The sequence below is a fragment of the Zonotrichia leucophrys genome, chromosome 14, assembly GCF_028769735.1.
Source record: "Zonotrichia leucophrys gambelii isolate GWCS_2022_RI chromosome 14, RI_Zleu_2.0, whole genome shotgun sequence".
NCBI classification, from domain to species: Eukaryota; Metazoa; Chordata; class Aves; order Passeriformes; family Passerellidae; genus Zonotrichia; species Zonotrichia leucophrys.
In genome coordinates, this window is record NC_088184.1 from 10,394,416 (window position 1) to 10,410,912 (window position 16,497).

The following is a 16,497-nucleotide window of genomic DNA, read 5'->3' on the forward strand; positions in this document are numbered from 1 at the left end:
TCAGAAAGAAGAAAAATCTCACTTTTCAGAAAAAAAAAAAAAAGGGGGGGCTCAATCTTATTTCTCATCTTTATTTTCATGAAAAATCAACAATTTCAAGCTAATGGTCTGATATTTCTCAAGGAAGAAATTCCAATAATTTTAAAGATGCAGATATGGTACATAGGTACTTCATTAGCAGGATTGAGTCACTGTTCCTTCCTTCTTACAAATTGAAAACCATTAAAAATCATGAAATAATAAGGGAGAAGCATATAATTTAATATGGTCATCTATTAAAAATGCACACTGTGCATAAATAATCAGACATATCAGCAGGGAATCCACAGCCATCTAACAACTCAGTTGCTTTGCAGTTGCCATCTGACCTGTAGATAAGTGGAAACAATGTCTTCATTAAGCTTACAGAGCTGAATATTAATCATTAGCAAAACCAGCACTGCAAGATGAAGGAGAACTCTTGCTATGTCCCTGGGAGCTGTGTGCATGTACCTAATGGCAGGGTTTAAACTATTAAGGTCATATCAAAAATAGATCTGCTATTTGTCCACGGGGCTTACTGGTCAGCTGCAGAGGCAATCAGATTTAGGATGTCATTTAAAGACTTATTGCATGTTCTGGGAAGAAAAGGTGTAGCTGGAAATATGCCCTAAAAGACTTCACTTGATTTGTCCTCTTATTTTCTCCTCTGGGTGAAAAGGATTAAGAACAACTTAGTGTTTAATTCTTATAGGATTTTATGCAAACATTGGGTTTTTGGTTTTTCTTGTTTTCAGTGTCCCCATTGCTCTGGCCTCTGCCCCTGCCAGAGCAGTGGGGACATTGAAAACATTGTGACATCGTAGCACCAGCATTTGTGATGCTGGAAATCAAAGGCTAGAGCTAATATTTTTAAAGAGGTGACTAAAAAGATCTGTATATGTATAAAAAATGAAATGTCAAATTTAATCTTTACAACTTTGGGTCATTTTCCTCATTTTCCTGGAGGTGATCAAGGAACCCACTTTATTTTATTTCTTTTGGTTTCTTCTTCCACCTGTTTGAACCACTAAGCTGATTCAGTCCAGAGGTGCCCTGGCTGTCTGTAACTAATCCTGTAATACTTCCCTGACATTCATATTGATGTTGAGCAGTCCTGTCAATACAATCACTGCCTGTGAGCTGCATGGAAAACAGCACACAGGGAAAAAAAAAGAAAAAAAACCCAGGTATAATTCTTGCCAATATTTGTGATAAAATGAAGATCTTCACTCAACTTTATTGGAATCTACTCAAGCATTTGGTAAGAGCAGACTATTGGAGATTGCTTAAGGAGGGAACTTGAGGGACCTGTAATCAAACACAAAAAGATGGTTTGTGTATTCTTTGCTGTCTGAGATCTTAGGTCCTGAAAGTGTCAGACACTCACTGTGCTCTAGACAGAGTGGAAATTCCAATATTAATTTAATATTCTTCAGCTCCTGCTCTTGCTTAATCCTGCATTATCCTCCTTGATATTGGCAAGAGCTGTGGAGGATATCATGAGTGTATTCAAACTAAATGCTAAAAACAGAGGTTATGTCTTCTGTCCCCCTCATCCAGGCATGGATGAGAACAGGGTGTTTGCTGTCACAGGTGGCTCATTCAGTTATTTGGTAGAGTCTGCATCTGCTCCACAATCCCCTGGAGTCAACAGGGAGCTTTTCCCATGAATTCACTGTTCTTTATATTTGAGTGCATGCAGGTCAGGTCCCAGTTTATGAACTGGCTCAGTCTTTCCTGATCTAATTCACCTTGAACTCATGGGAAACCTTTCACTGAGTGGAAGGAAAGTTGGATCAAACCCAGAGGAAAAGCAGTATGTGCTGCAGGAATGGGACAATGAAGTCCAATGGTTAAAGCACACAATTGCTTTGCTCTGCCATTTACTTATCCACACAGTAGGAAAACTGAAATACAAGTGTCCTTGGCTTTGGGAAAAACATCATTCTGTCTTTGAAACCAAACTGCTGTGGGCTGTGCACACACACAGCTATCACACTGTACATACAGTAGATAAGCTTCACATTTTGTAGACATTTAAACACAGTTTAAAATGCAAGGAGAGGTAACCAGACATTCACTGTTAGAGAAAAGCAGCTGCATGTCATAAATCAGCTCCATAAAAAAAGAAAAAAATCTGGCAACAATATCATTTCACTAAAGCTTTTACTCCTCATCTTTTGCATAATTTTCCTCCCCTCTCTTGTCCTCTACTCTTGCCTGTTTTTTTCATGTGTTGTTTTTTCTGAGCTCTGCTTTTTTTTATGAACTCTCTCACACTTTATTAAAATCTCCCCTTATCTTACCAAATAACCTCAACATAGGTAGACTTTAAAGTTTAAATCAGCTGAAATGAATGTCTAAGAGTGGGGCACACCTGTTTCACATTGAGCGCTGGCTCAGCACAGCAGAGGGAAGTGTTCCCTGTGTCTGCCTGCACACACACACACACAGATCCTCTCTTTATCTCCACTCCAGCTCTGAGTGGGTGCATTTTTGCAACCCACCGAGCGTGAATATTGGTCTGCACCTCGAGCGTGGGAGTTCACCGAGTGATTGCCCTTGATGGGAGATGTTTATATAAAACAGTGATTGCCCTGAGCAGCCAAGCCAACCACAGCCTTCCTTCCCTTGCAGGGCCACAGAGATCTTCCCCTAACATCCTTTTGCTCTTTATCTTTTCATATGGAATATTTTTCAGAGGTTTCAATAGGTCTTTTTTAAAATTATTTTTAAGAGGAATTTAGGCCAATACTGAGCCCTTCTGAAATCCTGCATCCTCTGTCATTTTAAGTGATTCTCCTCCAAAGCTGCACCTCCATTTTTTCCCTAAAATGTTGTGTCGTACTAGGATAAAAGGAGGAGAAGGATGATGCTCTGTGGCAAGAAGGGACTATATTTGCAGCTCCCCAGCAGCAGGGCCCACATGGAGGCCAGGAGGTTAAAATCCTCCTTTTCAGTGGAGGTGGAGAAGAGGGAAGAGATGCTAATATGGTTTGATTTTCCCCTGGGAATAACCCGGTGACTCCCTGTGGGCTGCAGAGCATGAACCCACACTTCATGCAGACAGTTGTAAGCTTAAAGGACCCTGATGTGTAATTTCCAGAGTAATTTGTGACTCATGTGGTGCCCTTAATATAAAGTGTGGATTAGCAGGGAAGGTTTCCAGCCTGGAAAAGGAGAAGTTTAGAGAGAAAGAAAAGGGTTTTTTTTATAGGTCTGTAAAACAGTGTGATTATTCTGTGAAAAGGCTACTGAAAAACCTTCCAACCCAGTATGCTCTTTCTCATGCAATAAATGAACAACCAAGGCTGAGAAAGATGGAGTTAACTGCATCAAATTTAGCCAGGAAGTGAAACATTTGGGTTAATACCAAGATTATCCACTACTTCTACTCTGTTCTACTTGAGAAGCTAAGGCATCCTCTGACTGAGGCTGAGGAATGCTGTTCCCAAATTGTTGAGAGGTTTAGGAGCACCCAGGAATATTTGCACTTGTAAGTCACCTTGGCAGCCTGCAGGCAGTAACTCCCTGAGAAATGCTCAAAGTGGTGATATCAGCACATTGCCAAACATGTAACCCTCTGCAGATGGAAATAACCCAGGTGGGAGGTGTGTGGGTGAGGGGAAATCAGCCTCAGAGGTGCACTGAGCACCTGCAGGGCTTTGCAGTGGGATGGGGCCAGTGCCAGAGCTCAGCTGGGGCATGGCCAGCAGCAAAATGGCCCCATATTCCTTGTTTAGACAAAATTCTGGTTGGGAAGAAAACACATGAGAAAATGAGGGGTTACCCACGAACTGCAGAAGCAGCTGAGGGCAGAGAATAAGTTGGGCACTCTTCACAGAGATTGTGTTTGCTGGCAGGAGTGGTAATGAGGCAGGAGTTAAAATAAAATAAATGAGGAAACAGAGAGGTTGCATGGTTTGCTTTATTAGAGCAACGAAATAACCACACTATATCAAAGCAGCTCCCTTTTCTTTTGGAACCATGGAGGAGTCTGAGGCAGGCAATTACACCTCCTTTCCAGCTCAGAGAGGCACATCACCCTTTGCCATAGGTTAAGGAATGTTAACAGCAGCAGGAAGGCGAGTTCAGGGGTGTGTGTGCTTTACTGGGAACTCACAGCTCCCAGGAATTGGATACAATCCTGTGGAGCAATTATCTCGCAGGAACCACATGCCTGCCATCCTCAGTGGCACAATTATGGAAAAGTCTCAGGATCTGGGATTGGAGCAAGCTTGAAAAGCAAAACTGGGTGAAAGTCTCCTCTGATGGGCAGAAGGATGGGGCACCAGTGCATCCTCTGGCCCCTCTGTGGGGCAATTCTCAAGGGAAATCAGAATGGGGCTGAGCTGTCTGCTGGCACTCACAAGGTCTGGGATTTGCAGCAGGAGGTTGCACAAGATGCTCTGATCCCGTTTTCTCATTTTGTACTGTAACTTTGATTTGAGCCTCTTTTTTCACTTTTAAGGAGTCTTGATCCCACCAGGGAACTGCAGGCCTCAGGGCCAATCTCAAAGGTGACTTTGGGGCCTACCAAAGCCTGTGGCCAAACTGACTTGTGCTTTTGGCAGAAAGCTTTTTGGGGAATGAATTTTTCCCCAAAGAAATTGTTGTCATGGGTGGAAAGGAGGAGGAGAAGGAGGAGAAGGAGAAGGAGAAGGAGAAGGAGAAGGAGAAGGAGAAGGAGAAGGAGAAGGAGAAGGAGAAGGAGAAGGAGAAGGAGAAGGAGAAGGAGAAGGAGAAGGAGAAGGAGAATCAGTTCTGAGTGTGGCAGTGGCTGGGCTGTGTGGCCAGGGCTGCTGCAGGGATCTGGTGCTGATCTCTGGCTCCTTCCTGCAAAGTGCTGAGCACAAACAGCTCTGAGGAAGGATTAATTCTGTGCTTGGCTGTCAAGGACACACACAGTTCACTGGCTAGATGTGTGCCCAAAGTTAAGCATGTGCTTAATGAGGCTCGAGTGCTTCGCTCAGGGCAGGGCTGAATCCTTAATAGCTCCTTGGTTTTGCAGCTTTTGCTGAAAAACGGGGCTAAGATTTTCCTGGGAGATTTTGAGGACAAACTTACTAGTATTCATGGTTCTCATAATGATAGCAAGGAAACTCATGAATAAAAAGGAAGAAATTATGTATCAATATATCAGACTCACAATAATTACTTTTTCCAACCTATAAACCTATTGTGAACCCAGGAATTTCAATGGGCACATACATCACGTACAGTGAGAAGAAAAAATACAAAAAGCTGAAAGAAACTTGAGCTCTGCTATGCTTCTAATATGTTTAATGTTATTGTTCCATTAAATCCCTACCCTTCATGACCCCAGACATATTAAATAACATTCTCAGGGCTGAAGAAATGCTTCAGACTTCTAATTTTACACATATTTTTTTCCTCCTGTGCTCTCAGACCTCTAGATGTGTTATATATTGAAAAACCTCTGTAGAAAATACTCTGCAGTCTTTTTCCTGAAGGGAGGCTGCAGGTAACTGGGCTCACATGGAGCTCTGTTTGCTCTTGACAGTTTTTCAAAAATAGTTTTTGCAGCTGTATCATTTTTCATGTTTGCAATTTGTGGTGAGCAGACAATGCACAGTGGAGCCTCAAAGGGATAAAACATGACAGATAGCATGGGCTTGGCATGGCAAAAATGCTCACACCACTTGCTTAAGAGCACAAAGGAATCTAGGCCATGCAGGGACAGAAAATATTCATGGTGGTATAATTTCTTAATGAAGATATCTTTAAAAAGACACAAAATATCACTGCAACACCTCATTAAGGACATCTCCTGCTTTTTTAATTGCTGTGAGGATTTTTTCTCCCTGCTGTGACAACAGCATTGACCATGTTAACATTGGCACTGGGAACTCTTTTGTTGTGCTGTCAAGTACCTTTTAATCTTTCAATTCTTGTATGTCAAGTCAGGTTTCTACCTCGAGGATGAACCAAACCTTATTTCTGGGTCAAGAATTTTGTTTTATCTGCAGTGTAAATTAGTGACAGGAGCTTCCCAGAGCTTGCCTCTCTTTTCACACCGTGACTCATTTGTTTTTCTGTGCAAGCCCTGCTTGTTCTGGATGATGCAAAAACATTTCTGCCCAACAAGCACTGCCACTTAGCCACTGTGCATCAGTGTTCATCTGCTCTCTACATTCCCTATTCCCCATCAGCATCTCAAGGAGGGAGACAAAGATGAATTTCAGTGAGTCCCACCTTTGCACCCCTGTGATTCCTGGGGCTGTGTGCTGCCTCCTGTGCAATTCACTCCAGTATGGAGTGAAACCCTCCTGCTGAGCTCCCTGAGATACTGCTGTATGTGCTGGATTATACATTAAATGCCTCTCTGTACATCCAGTGCTAGGTAGCACTAGAACTCATCCCGCTGGTTTTGTAGGGCTTCCCTGCCCTGTAACAGCATTTCATTAATGTGGCTTTATTTACAGCCACCTCCTAAACAATAACAACAACAAGAAAAAGAATAAAAGAATAAGAATTAGAATAAATAAGAATAAGAATCACAACAGCCTGTGAATCTGAGCTCAGCACCCATCTCACCCCATCTCCTCAGCCACCATCCCAGGGGACAGGAAGGGGATCAGTGACACCAAAAAGCACAGGTGGGGAACACATCCTGACAAATGTGCTTACACTAATAGATTTTTTTCCATTTGCTTTTCCCCTGGTGACAGTCACCTACTTACTGGGCAGAGCTGGAAGTGATATTCTGAATTGCTGAGGGAAATTTTCCCAGTTGATCAAACTCTTACGTGTTTTGTGCTGATCAGAGATTCTCTTCATGTCTCATGCATTTGAAAGCACAAAAGAATGAATGAGAAAAGAGCTATTCTTCTGAGCTGGTAGACAATGAAATGATGATTGGTGAGATTATGCCTTGACTTTACTGTCAGCACAATGTCAGTAAAGGCAGCAGTATAGAGAAGGTGCATTTTGAGATATTAATGCCACTAAAAGAAACAGAAAAGCCCCCAAAAAGAGGAAAATGTCTAGGTGTGTTATTATTTTTATACTTTAGTGGAGAATAAAATGAATTTTTCGTATTCTTGGATCACATTATTTGCCTGGATTATTCTTCCCTTCATATCGTGTCTGCCTGTATAGGCAGGAGTGGTAACTCAATGTTTTGCTCAGGTGAAAATCTCCTTTTTTATTTATTTATTTATTTATTTTATTTTTATATGTAGACATCTAGTGCATGGGAACCTTCCACTGGTGCTGCTCCTAGCAAGGGACAGACTTTTCACAACCTTTTTACAAATGTCCTGACCAGTGTAGAGGAATTAGAAGTTGCTTCTTGGTCTTTTAGCAACAGTGCTGGTTTTAATGGTAAAGCCTAAAATAGGCTTTCAGGGCTCTGGGTTGGTTGGATTTTTAATGAGTTAAAAATGAATTAATTGTGCTTAGTAAAGAAGTGGCTTCTAAGCTGAGGAATCTGCAGGGTGTTCATTCCCAGGTCCTGGCTTGGGGATGCTCTTTTCAGGAATGGAGCCATTTGCCTTGGTGTGTTTGTCACATGGATCCCCCCTCAGAAAGGGACTCACATCAGCTGCAGCAGGTGTCCCTGGGGTGGTTTTGCCTTGATCATGGAATGAGGGGAAAGAGCAAGGCTGGAAATAAGCAGGGAGGGAGGCCAGCACGCAGGAGGGCTGTGGCTGTGTGATCACAAAAGTGCATTTTGAATATCATGTTAAAGCAATGTCTGTCAAGAATGGTTTAGCTCTAGCTGATCTCACCCTGGGGCCAGGGGATGGGCTAGGTGACCTCCTGAGCCTCCTTTTGCTTTTCCACTGGAAACAGAAAGAAAACCCACCTCAATACACTGTGTCCCTGTGGATTTTCATACCCTCTTCTCCCCACTGTCCTTCTGTGCCAGGTAACAAGATATTTATACATACAAATGTGCTTTCAGAAGCTTATTGTTATTCTCTGCATAAGTTTATGGTTTATATTAAGCTAACTGGTCCTTGAGCATGTGCTGTTGTCAAGCTCTCTCCGTCTGCTCAGGAGAAAAGTGCTCTGGGGCTGGCACACAAGAGCATGATCTGGGTATTTATCCTTTTGGCAGTTTGCTAATTATTCCTATTGCTATCACATCCCTGCTCGAATTTCTGTCTCTCTGCCACAGTAAATATTCTCTCATTTTTCCAAGCTGCAGAGCTGCTACTTAAACTGGAGAAGCCTGAATATCCTGCAGGGGCCCATATTGTCATTTGGTTGATAGCAGTGAAAGGGGCCAAACATCCTTTCTGTACCACTCAAATTGCATGTCTTTGCATTCCTGCGTTGGCCACTCATTTTCTGGCCCATATTCTGCTCTTGTAAACAGCTCCTATGGTCCCTGGGAGTGCTCTTTGTAGCACAATGCTTTGATAAAGCCAGAGCCATCAGCTGCCAAGGCTCCATAAGGAGGCAGAAATAGGCACCAGATATCTCTGCTGCTGGAGATGTAGCTGCATTAGCCGTATCATTTCTCGTCCTAAGGACTTTCTAAGCCATTAAAATGTATTGTAAAATTAAATGGTGTTTTTCCCACCTGTTCTAACTGGTGCCAAGTGCATTGAAAACCCTCCCAGAGGATACAACTCTGCATGCAAAATCTCAGTGCCCTCCTAAGGACTGCAGCTGCCTCAGAGACACCTTTTTATTTCTTTTTTCTTTTTTTTTTTTTTTTTCCCATGGGCTGCCTCCTTTACTTAGAATAATAAGCTTTAGATGATCTCAGGGCACTCTAGATCCCCCTGCTGCACAATCCAATTTGACATAAGTGTTGCATGGAGGGGAGGGGAGGGAGGGAAAAAAATCTTGCAAGCAGACACCGGACTTTCAGTCTGAGTTTCCCATTAGTACAAAGAAGAAGTTCATCAGTGGGGGCTTGGGAGATTTCATGCCTGTCTGTGCTGGAAGAAAGGCTCTCTGGAATTGATGGAGCATCTGTGCTGGATCAAGGGGCTGCTTGTGACTTCCCAAGTCCATTCCAGGCCATAAAATCATTGAAACTGCAGCAAACTGCTGAGTGGCCACCTTTGAGCCTTGCAGTAACTATCCTTTTAGTCTGGTATTAGCTATGTTTTATCATTTAGGTAACACTGTGTATGAAATGTTAAGCCTGCAACTGGGCTTCAGGACAGGTATTTAAGTGCTCCACAGGAAGAGAGGAAAGCTGCTTTCCAAAGGAGAAGAATAGCAACCTATAGCTGTGGGTGGACCCAGTTAATCTCCTGTTATCTGTTCCCATAGCCAAATTATGCTCCTATCAGTGTTAGTCCTGTCCCTGCCAATGCAATTACAAAGCCTCACTGGTTTATATCTCTTAGTGAGTTTGCTGCTGCCCAATTCCCCTGGCTGGGTCAGGCAGGGGCTCTGTCTGCAAAATGGCCTGACCCAAGCAAACCTGCTCCCTGCCGCTGCAAAGCTCCTTGTCGTGCTCCCTAATCATCCCTAATCCCAGCAGCTGATTCCCCTGATTATGTGTCAGAACACGAGGGCAGCCTGTTTAAAAGGAGCTGTTTTCCAAGCAGCAGCACTTCCTCTCCTCAGCTCAGGGATGTGGGTTTGACACAAGAGGTGTCTCAGAGATGGCTCTGGACTGCAGCATGGGAGGACAGCATGTGTCTGTCAGGATAGCACTTAGCTCACTTTGGGCTCTTTGCCCTATTTTCTGGCTTTCTGGCTGCTGTACAGATAATAGAACCCCTCCAGAGCAGAAGAAGTCTGGCACTGAGCAGGATTCTTTCGAGTAATGCACGGCCCTGGTGGGTATTAATCCTGGTAGTTTAGGCAGGTGTATGTTAGTGATCCTAGAAACTAAATACAGATTTCCATGGCAGAGGTTTAGTTTTTATAATGCTATTTTCTGAAATACCAGAGTGTCTGCAGAGCCTGCAGTTGCCCTGTGGTGATTTGGTTCGTGAACAGCAAAAAGAAAACTCCTGAGAAGTTATTAATGTTGAGGCTGGGGGACCAAGTAATTGGCAAAAATAAAAGAAAAAAAAAATTACAGAGGCATTGAAGAGAAGCTTGAAATATAAATATGAATAATTATTTCTCAAGATTGAGAAATAATTTCCAATTATTTCTGAACACAAATGACTATGTTGATTTATCCAAATACTACTGAACACCCAACCAGGTCCCAACCATTGCTAGAAAGGAGCTGACTCACCAGATTTATTCATGACTGTTCATTTATCAGAGCAGCTTTCTCTCTTCTGTTTGTAAGCATGACTCACTTCTATAGCCACCAGATCAGATCACAGTTGCATCTTGTCTTGTGTCAACACAAACGTGTCCCTGTCCTGTTTAAAATCATTCTTTGCTTCCTATGTGTTCTCTGAGTTGTGCCATGGTGGGAAAATCTTCATGGGCTTTGATTCCCCTTAGTTCTTCCTTCTTCCCTACACGTGTTCCCGTGCTGATTTGTCTTTTCCTCATGCTGTAATTGGGCTGGTGCCACCGTGTAATTTTTAACTGTGTGCAGTATCAACAGACCTCCATCTGTCTCTCCTCCAGAGCTTTCCAGCCTGCCGTTATAAATATCTGCCAAATCCTTCTCCACAGAGAGGATCACCAGATTCCAACTGTTTGCAAAATAAGAGCTACTGCCAGAAATCCTCTCCCACCGTCTGCAACCTGTGCAGAACCTGTCCCTGCTCGGGGTGGGATGGCACTGCTGGCACTGGGGAGTTCAGAATGGAATTCATTGTCCCTCAGAAGTTGTGGTGGTCTCTTGGCTCAAGTATCTCATCATATGTGTCATTTTATTAGACAATAACCTTCAATAACCATCAGATAAAATCAAACTAACTTGTATGTAGGGGTAGGCGTTTTTTCCCTTTTAAAATGCAATTCTGATTTAAAACATGCATTGGTGTGGATCAGTTCCAGTGTTGTTTTAAAAGATGTTTTACTTGACCTGGAAGGGTCTGGGAGTTCATTCCCCTTTCCCAGCCTGTCACTTAGGGGCTGAAGACTAGTTACCATGATCTAACTGAATGGACTTGCTGAGAGAAGTTTAATCTTCCACCTCTCTATATTTTTCCATCAGAATAAATCATTAGAATAGGCAAAAACCAGACTTGATTAGATTGTGCACAATTTAAAAAAAAAAGGCAATTTTTAACATGGATAAAATAAAATTATATATCAATGCAGTTGGACAAAGTAAACATTCTAGATTATGATGTAGGTGCCCTTTGACACTTGAAGCCATTCTCATATTCTCTGTTAATTGGTTCAGAGCTCTGTCAGACTGATGTGGCTTTGTGAGTTCACTTGTGTTTCTTGGGCTCCAACCCACACACACGTTAGTGTTTGCTGGTGCTGTGGCAGCTTGCTCTGCCTGGGGGATTCCCAAGGAACCTCTTCAGGTACTGCTGCAGACATCAAATTAAAAATAAATGTCTGCTTGAGTAAAAACCTGCCTAGTTAATATTAGATCCAAGAAACCAGGTTTCTGTTATATCCGTGGAAGACTGGCGTAAGTCAGCACAAAGGATTTTTCAAGGTTGTTTCAGGGGAGGGTTTCATGTTTGGATCTGCTGCATCTTAGTTCTGGAGAGCTCTGCAGGGAAATATAAGGAATGTAAAGCATCTTGGGGAGCTGGCAAATCCTCCTTGCCGTCTACATTCTGAATAACATGGTATTTTCAAGAGGCAGAGAAGTGGGTACCACGTGTTGGACATGGGCATGGACCATGTGAAAAGTGGCTTTTTGTAGAGGGAAGCACCTTAAGCACTGAAGAAACTTGGGAGTTGTTTCATGATGTGTCATCAGGTTCAAAAAACACTGGTATTTCCATTGTCTGTATTGCACTGTGGATTCGGTGCCCATTTTTTTGAAGGTTTTAGGGCAATAATTTCCATTATTTCCTTAGGAGGGTGTGCAACCACTTAATAATACATTATGACAGTAGGAAAATATGTACACACAAGCCTGAGCCTGCAGGACAGCTGTACTTATTCTCAAATGAAAAATATCCTCAGCCCTTGCTGGGGTGGCAGGGAGCATAGTGAGCAGGGCAGGGCTGTGCTTGCCAGGCTGAGATCCAACCCCCAGCTCAGTCTGATTTTCTGCAGCAAGATTTTCTCATAAAGGAACAGCCATGGTTTCTTCTAAAGTGTCCAGGAGATAAAAAGCAGATGGCATTGATTAGCTAATTAGTAATATTTTCTGCACCTTCTCTGTTGTTCTTGATGTGCGTGAAGTTTGCAAAATCTTGGGGTGAGGATTTGTTGAAGAAATCAACTCTTTTAAAACCTGGAGAGGGAAGGTTACATACAAATGTATAATTTTAAGGCCAGAAGAAATATGTTAATCTTTTTTCTTTGAAATAATATTCAGGGCTCATTCCTTCATTTTTTAAGGGAATATGCACAATGAACTTGCAGCTCTCCTAACTCTTGTCTTGACTGCTTAGCGAGAAGTTCTGCTCTCCCCTATTCCTCTTTGTGGGTGTGCTCCTTCCCCTTTTGCATTTCTTATGGAAAATACTATTATTCCAAGCAAAATACTATTTTTTATTTTATGCCAGGCTCTCTTTTAGCTTGTGTCCTTGTGAACTCTTTGTGTCCTTGGCAGGACTTCTGCCAAGTGTTGGTCACCTCCATGGCCACTGCTGTGACAATGGTCAGTGCCATTTTGCCAGAGCGTCACTGGGGTGTTTAAGGTCACTCTCACCTTGGGTTCTGTTGGACGCAAGTACCTTGATGTTGTTCATCATTTAGGGCAAGATAGAGTACCTTGCTAAGATGTTAATGTCTGAGGAAGGATGTCAGGCTTTCAGACCCTGCTGGGTGCACAGCAAAATCTTCATACAGCCAAAAACCACAGCACTTATCTGGTTTCTCCAGCAGCTTGGAGAGCCCCAGGTGGGTTTGTGGGCAGACAGCAGCTCTGGTAGTCACAGTGGTGGGCAGACACAGCTTCAGGTCCCCAACAACCCCAAAATTAGGACTTCAGGGGAGGTTTGAGCTCTGCACCAGCATGATCCCAAAGCCTCCCATGCACCAAGGTCCCATGCAGGAGCTGTATTTTATTTGCCAGCAGGCAGCACGAGTGACACACGAGCTGTCAGCTGGGCCACCTGTGGCAGCAGGGAATGAGAAAGAGCTTTGTTTTCCTCTTCTGGAGAGCTGTCCTCCCTTGCAGATGCTCTGCAGGCAGCTTTGCTGTGCCTATCTCCCTCTGAGGATTTCAGAACAGGTAGAGGTTGCATTGGTCAGCTTCTTGAGCTGTGCTCCATCCAAAAGGACTGGAAGGTGCTTGAAGTGAGACAGAGATTTGATCCTCTCTTACACAGAGATTTGTATTTTTCATGTTCTGTGGTGTGGAAGCTTTAGCCTTCCTATCAGAATGACATTTTTTATTTGTTCCTAAACTGAAGAAACACCAAATTCTGCATCCTCTCTCAAGAACACTCTTGTTAATGTTCTTTGAAACATGACAAGTGTTGTGGCCATCAAACTGCAATGATCCTGTTCCTTCTGAAATGAGAAAAACATGTCACTTTTGTCTCTAAGTAATACAAAGGGAGAGGCATATTCTAGATGGGAGCTGCATGGCTGCCAAAGATGAAAGAAAAATGTTATTACTTTTGGAAATTTCATAATTACAGTTAATGATAATTTAATGAAATGACATTGTCTTCACCGCTATCGCTAATGAAATGTTTGAGAGTGATAAAACAGATCTTGTTAAATAGAGCGAGAGTTTTGAGTGGAACAGCTTTGTGACAGCACACTGCCTGCACAAGTCTTGAATTCCTATTTTTTTGTTAGAGTAGCTCAAAAAAGAAGATTAAATGAAGGCTGCATGGCAAATAATGCACAAATGAGGTATTTAAAGGTCTTCCATTAGGCAAACAATACTGAACTCCTGAACAGCATGTTGATGACTGAGCACTGCTCCTTAGGAATGCTAACCCTTCATTAAAACACTTCCCTTGTTTTCCTTTGCAGGCAAACCAGAGAACAAGAAACCCCGCCTGACTTTTTTTACTTCTCAGACTATGAGAGACATAATGCAGAAATAGCAGCATTTCATCTCGACAGGCAAGTGGAACTGATTTACATTAAAAGGGGAAATATTGTGATAAGTTGCTGCACTTGGCCATTCCTGAAACTGAATTACTTTTTAAAAGGGGAAAGTGGAACAAAGGTGGGCAAGTGCCATGAATAAATGAAATGGCAGATGATGAAAGAGTAAGTTAATAATTAGGCAATGCGACTTACTCTGGGAATGAGAAACCTGGCAATAAGTAATTCTCAAAAAGAAAGAGAATTTATATTGAAGAGAAGCTGAGAAATTAATTTCCCTTGTGATCTTGCAGTAGATGTGGAGAGGACCCATCTCCCAGGGAATGTGTCACTTTAGTGTGACAGGAGCCTGGCTCACCCCAATTAGCCCCAGGGCACAGAGATCCAAAGGGGGAATGGTGCATTCAGAGAGGAGTCCTTGAGATGGAAGGGAGTTCTGGATTCACAGCAAAAAGCTGGGACTGCCCCACATCAGCAGCATATTTGTGCCACAAGTTAGTGGGAAGGACAGGGCAGCGGGGGTCATCTCATGCTCCTGTTGCTGAAAATGTCCCCCCTCCAGAGTCAGTGCAGAGCATGGTGGATGCCCCAAGACTGCAGCCCTCCCTGCCTGCCCAGATTAAGGGTGGAATTAGTGATTTATTTACTAATTAGTGATTAACAGAATGTCTGAAAACTGTGGCATTTCACTGAAGCATCTTTCACACTGAAAGGCAAAGAAACATCACTTCAAAAGCACAAAGCTTTGGGGCCACAAATTATTTGTGGGTTTGTGTAGCATTGCTGCCTTCTGGAATGATGGCTGGGATATGGGAGCATGTCACTGGGTGCCACAGGGTAGGTTTTCCAATCCTGACTATATCCTTCAAGGGTCTTCTCTATTTCATTGTTGTTGACCTTGGTGTTGATCCCTTCTGCTTTATATTTTATATTGCCATTTTAAGCAGATGGTGCTGTAGAAAAAAAACATCAGTGGAGTTCCTGCGGGGGGTGTGTTAAATATCCACACACTAAGCAGGAAAAACAGTTGCTACCCAATGAAGGAAATCTGAACAGCAGACAGTGGATATAAAAATCCTGCCTATGGGGAGACTTTGTATGGGGTCTTTGCTCTTTTCCTGTATCTCATAGCAGTGCTTCACAGGGAGGTTTTATGATCTATGAAGGAGGGGGAGTTTGGGGTAGGGAGAGGCTCTTCTCCCAGCCTTTGCCTGTGGGAAGATTTTTGGTCTCAAGGAGATTGTTTAGGTTGGTATAAGGGTATTAAAGCAGAGAGGAGCAGAAGGAAATAAATCAAACACATACTAAGGCTGTCAGAAAAAGAATTACATGGTGTTTATGAAGGAAAGAGGCTGAAATCCCATTCCCCAACTCACTTAAAAACTGGTGAGAAAAATGCATGTCATAACAATCATGAAGTAGCACAAAGTGAAAAAATAAATTGTTGCTGTCTCTGGTCTTTGGAATCACATGTATCTTCATTTTTAACATGGAACAATGCTCTCCATACTATTCTTGTGTTTTACTCCACACTACATAGGCAATGCAGAGCTCATCACATTCAGGACATATTTTATAATACACTACATGAGGAATTATCCAGTTTAAAGTGACGGGCTTTATACTCCTTAAAGCCCACAGATAAATGTGCCTTCAGAGCGTAATGAAGCTTCCTAAAACTTGTAACTCTCATTACACTTTAATCCCTTCCATAACCCGCGTCTCCTGTGCCTCCTGCAGGATCCTGGATTTCCGGCGCGTGCCCCCGGTGGCAGGCAGGCTGGTGAACATGACCAGGGAAATTCGAGATGTTACTCGTGACAAGAAGCTGTGGAGAACATTCTTCATCTCACCAGGTAGTCCTGGAAATAACTCTCTGTTCTCTCTATCCCGCTGAACACGTACTTAAGGAAACGATGTGTAGATTGCTTAATTGCTCAGATATTTCTAATAAAACTGTCTTCTGGAGCTTTGAATAAAAATAAATGTGGAGACATAGCTTACAAAGAAGACTTTATTGTTTTGAGTTGAGTGCCTTTTCCCCTTGAAAAATTATCTGCAGAGAGAGGCTTTTATGTTCACCAAAGTGTATTCAAAAAATGTTTTATGTAGAACAGTTTCTAATGCAATTTTTTCTGGTGTACTCAGTTTATCCAAACGCTTATTTACTCAGCTCATTAGTTATTCAGGTTGGGGTTTTTTTTTCCCCATTGCAATGTGATCTGTCACTTCTGTTGGTCAGATGTATTTATTTGTGGGTTTGACTGGAGTATCAAACCTAATTTCTCCGAGCCATTCAGGTTTTATTACAACAGGAGTTTGGACAAAAAAATCAAGAAATAGATCTGTAATATATCCTGCTTGCAGCTCAAATTCTCTGTTGGGCTGAAGTAACCTGAATTGCTCCCAGTGCTCGCTCTT

The 16,497-nt window shown here is 42.7% G+C and overlaps 1 protein-coding gene across 1 annotated transcript in view; it reads left to right on the forward strand.

Moving 5' to 3' along the window:
* Positions 1-16,497, forward strand: part of FAM20C (FAM20C golgi associated secretory pathway kinase) — a 54,405-nt gene that overhangs the window by 27,183 nt on the left and 10,725 nt on the right. Inside the window, exons 4-5 of the mRNA XM_064725874.1 lie at positions 13,999-14,091; positions 15,817-15,932. Of these exons, the coding sequence (XP_064581944.1) occupies positions 13,999-14,091; positions 15,817-15,932 (209 nt within the window). The remainder of the gene's footprint in view (positions 1-13,998; positions 14,092-15,816; positions 15,933-16,497) is intronic.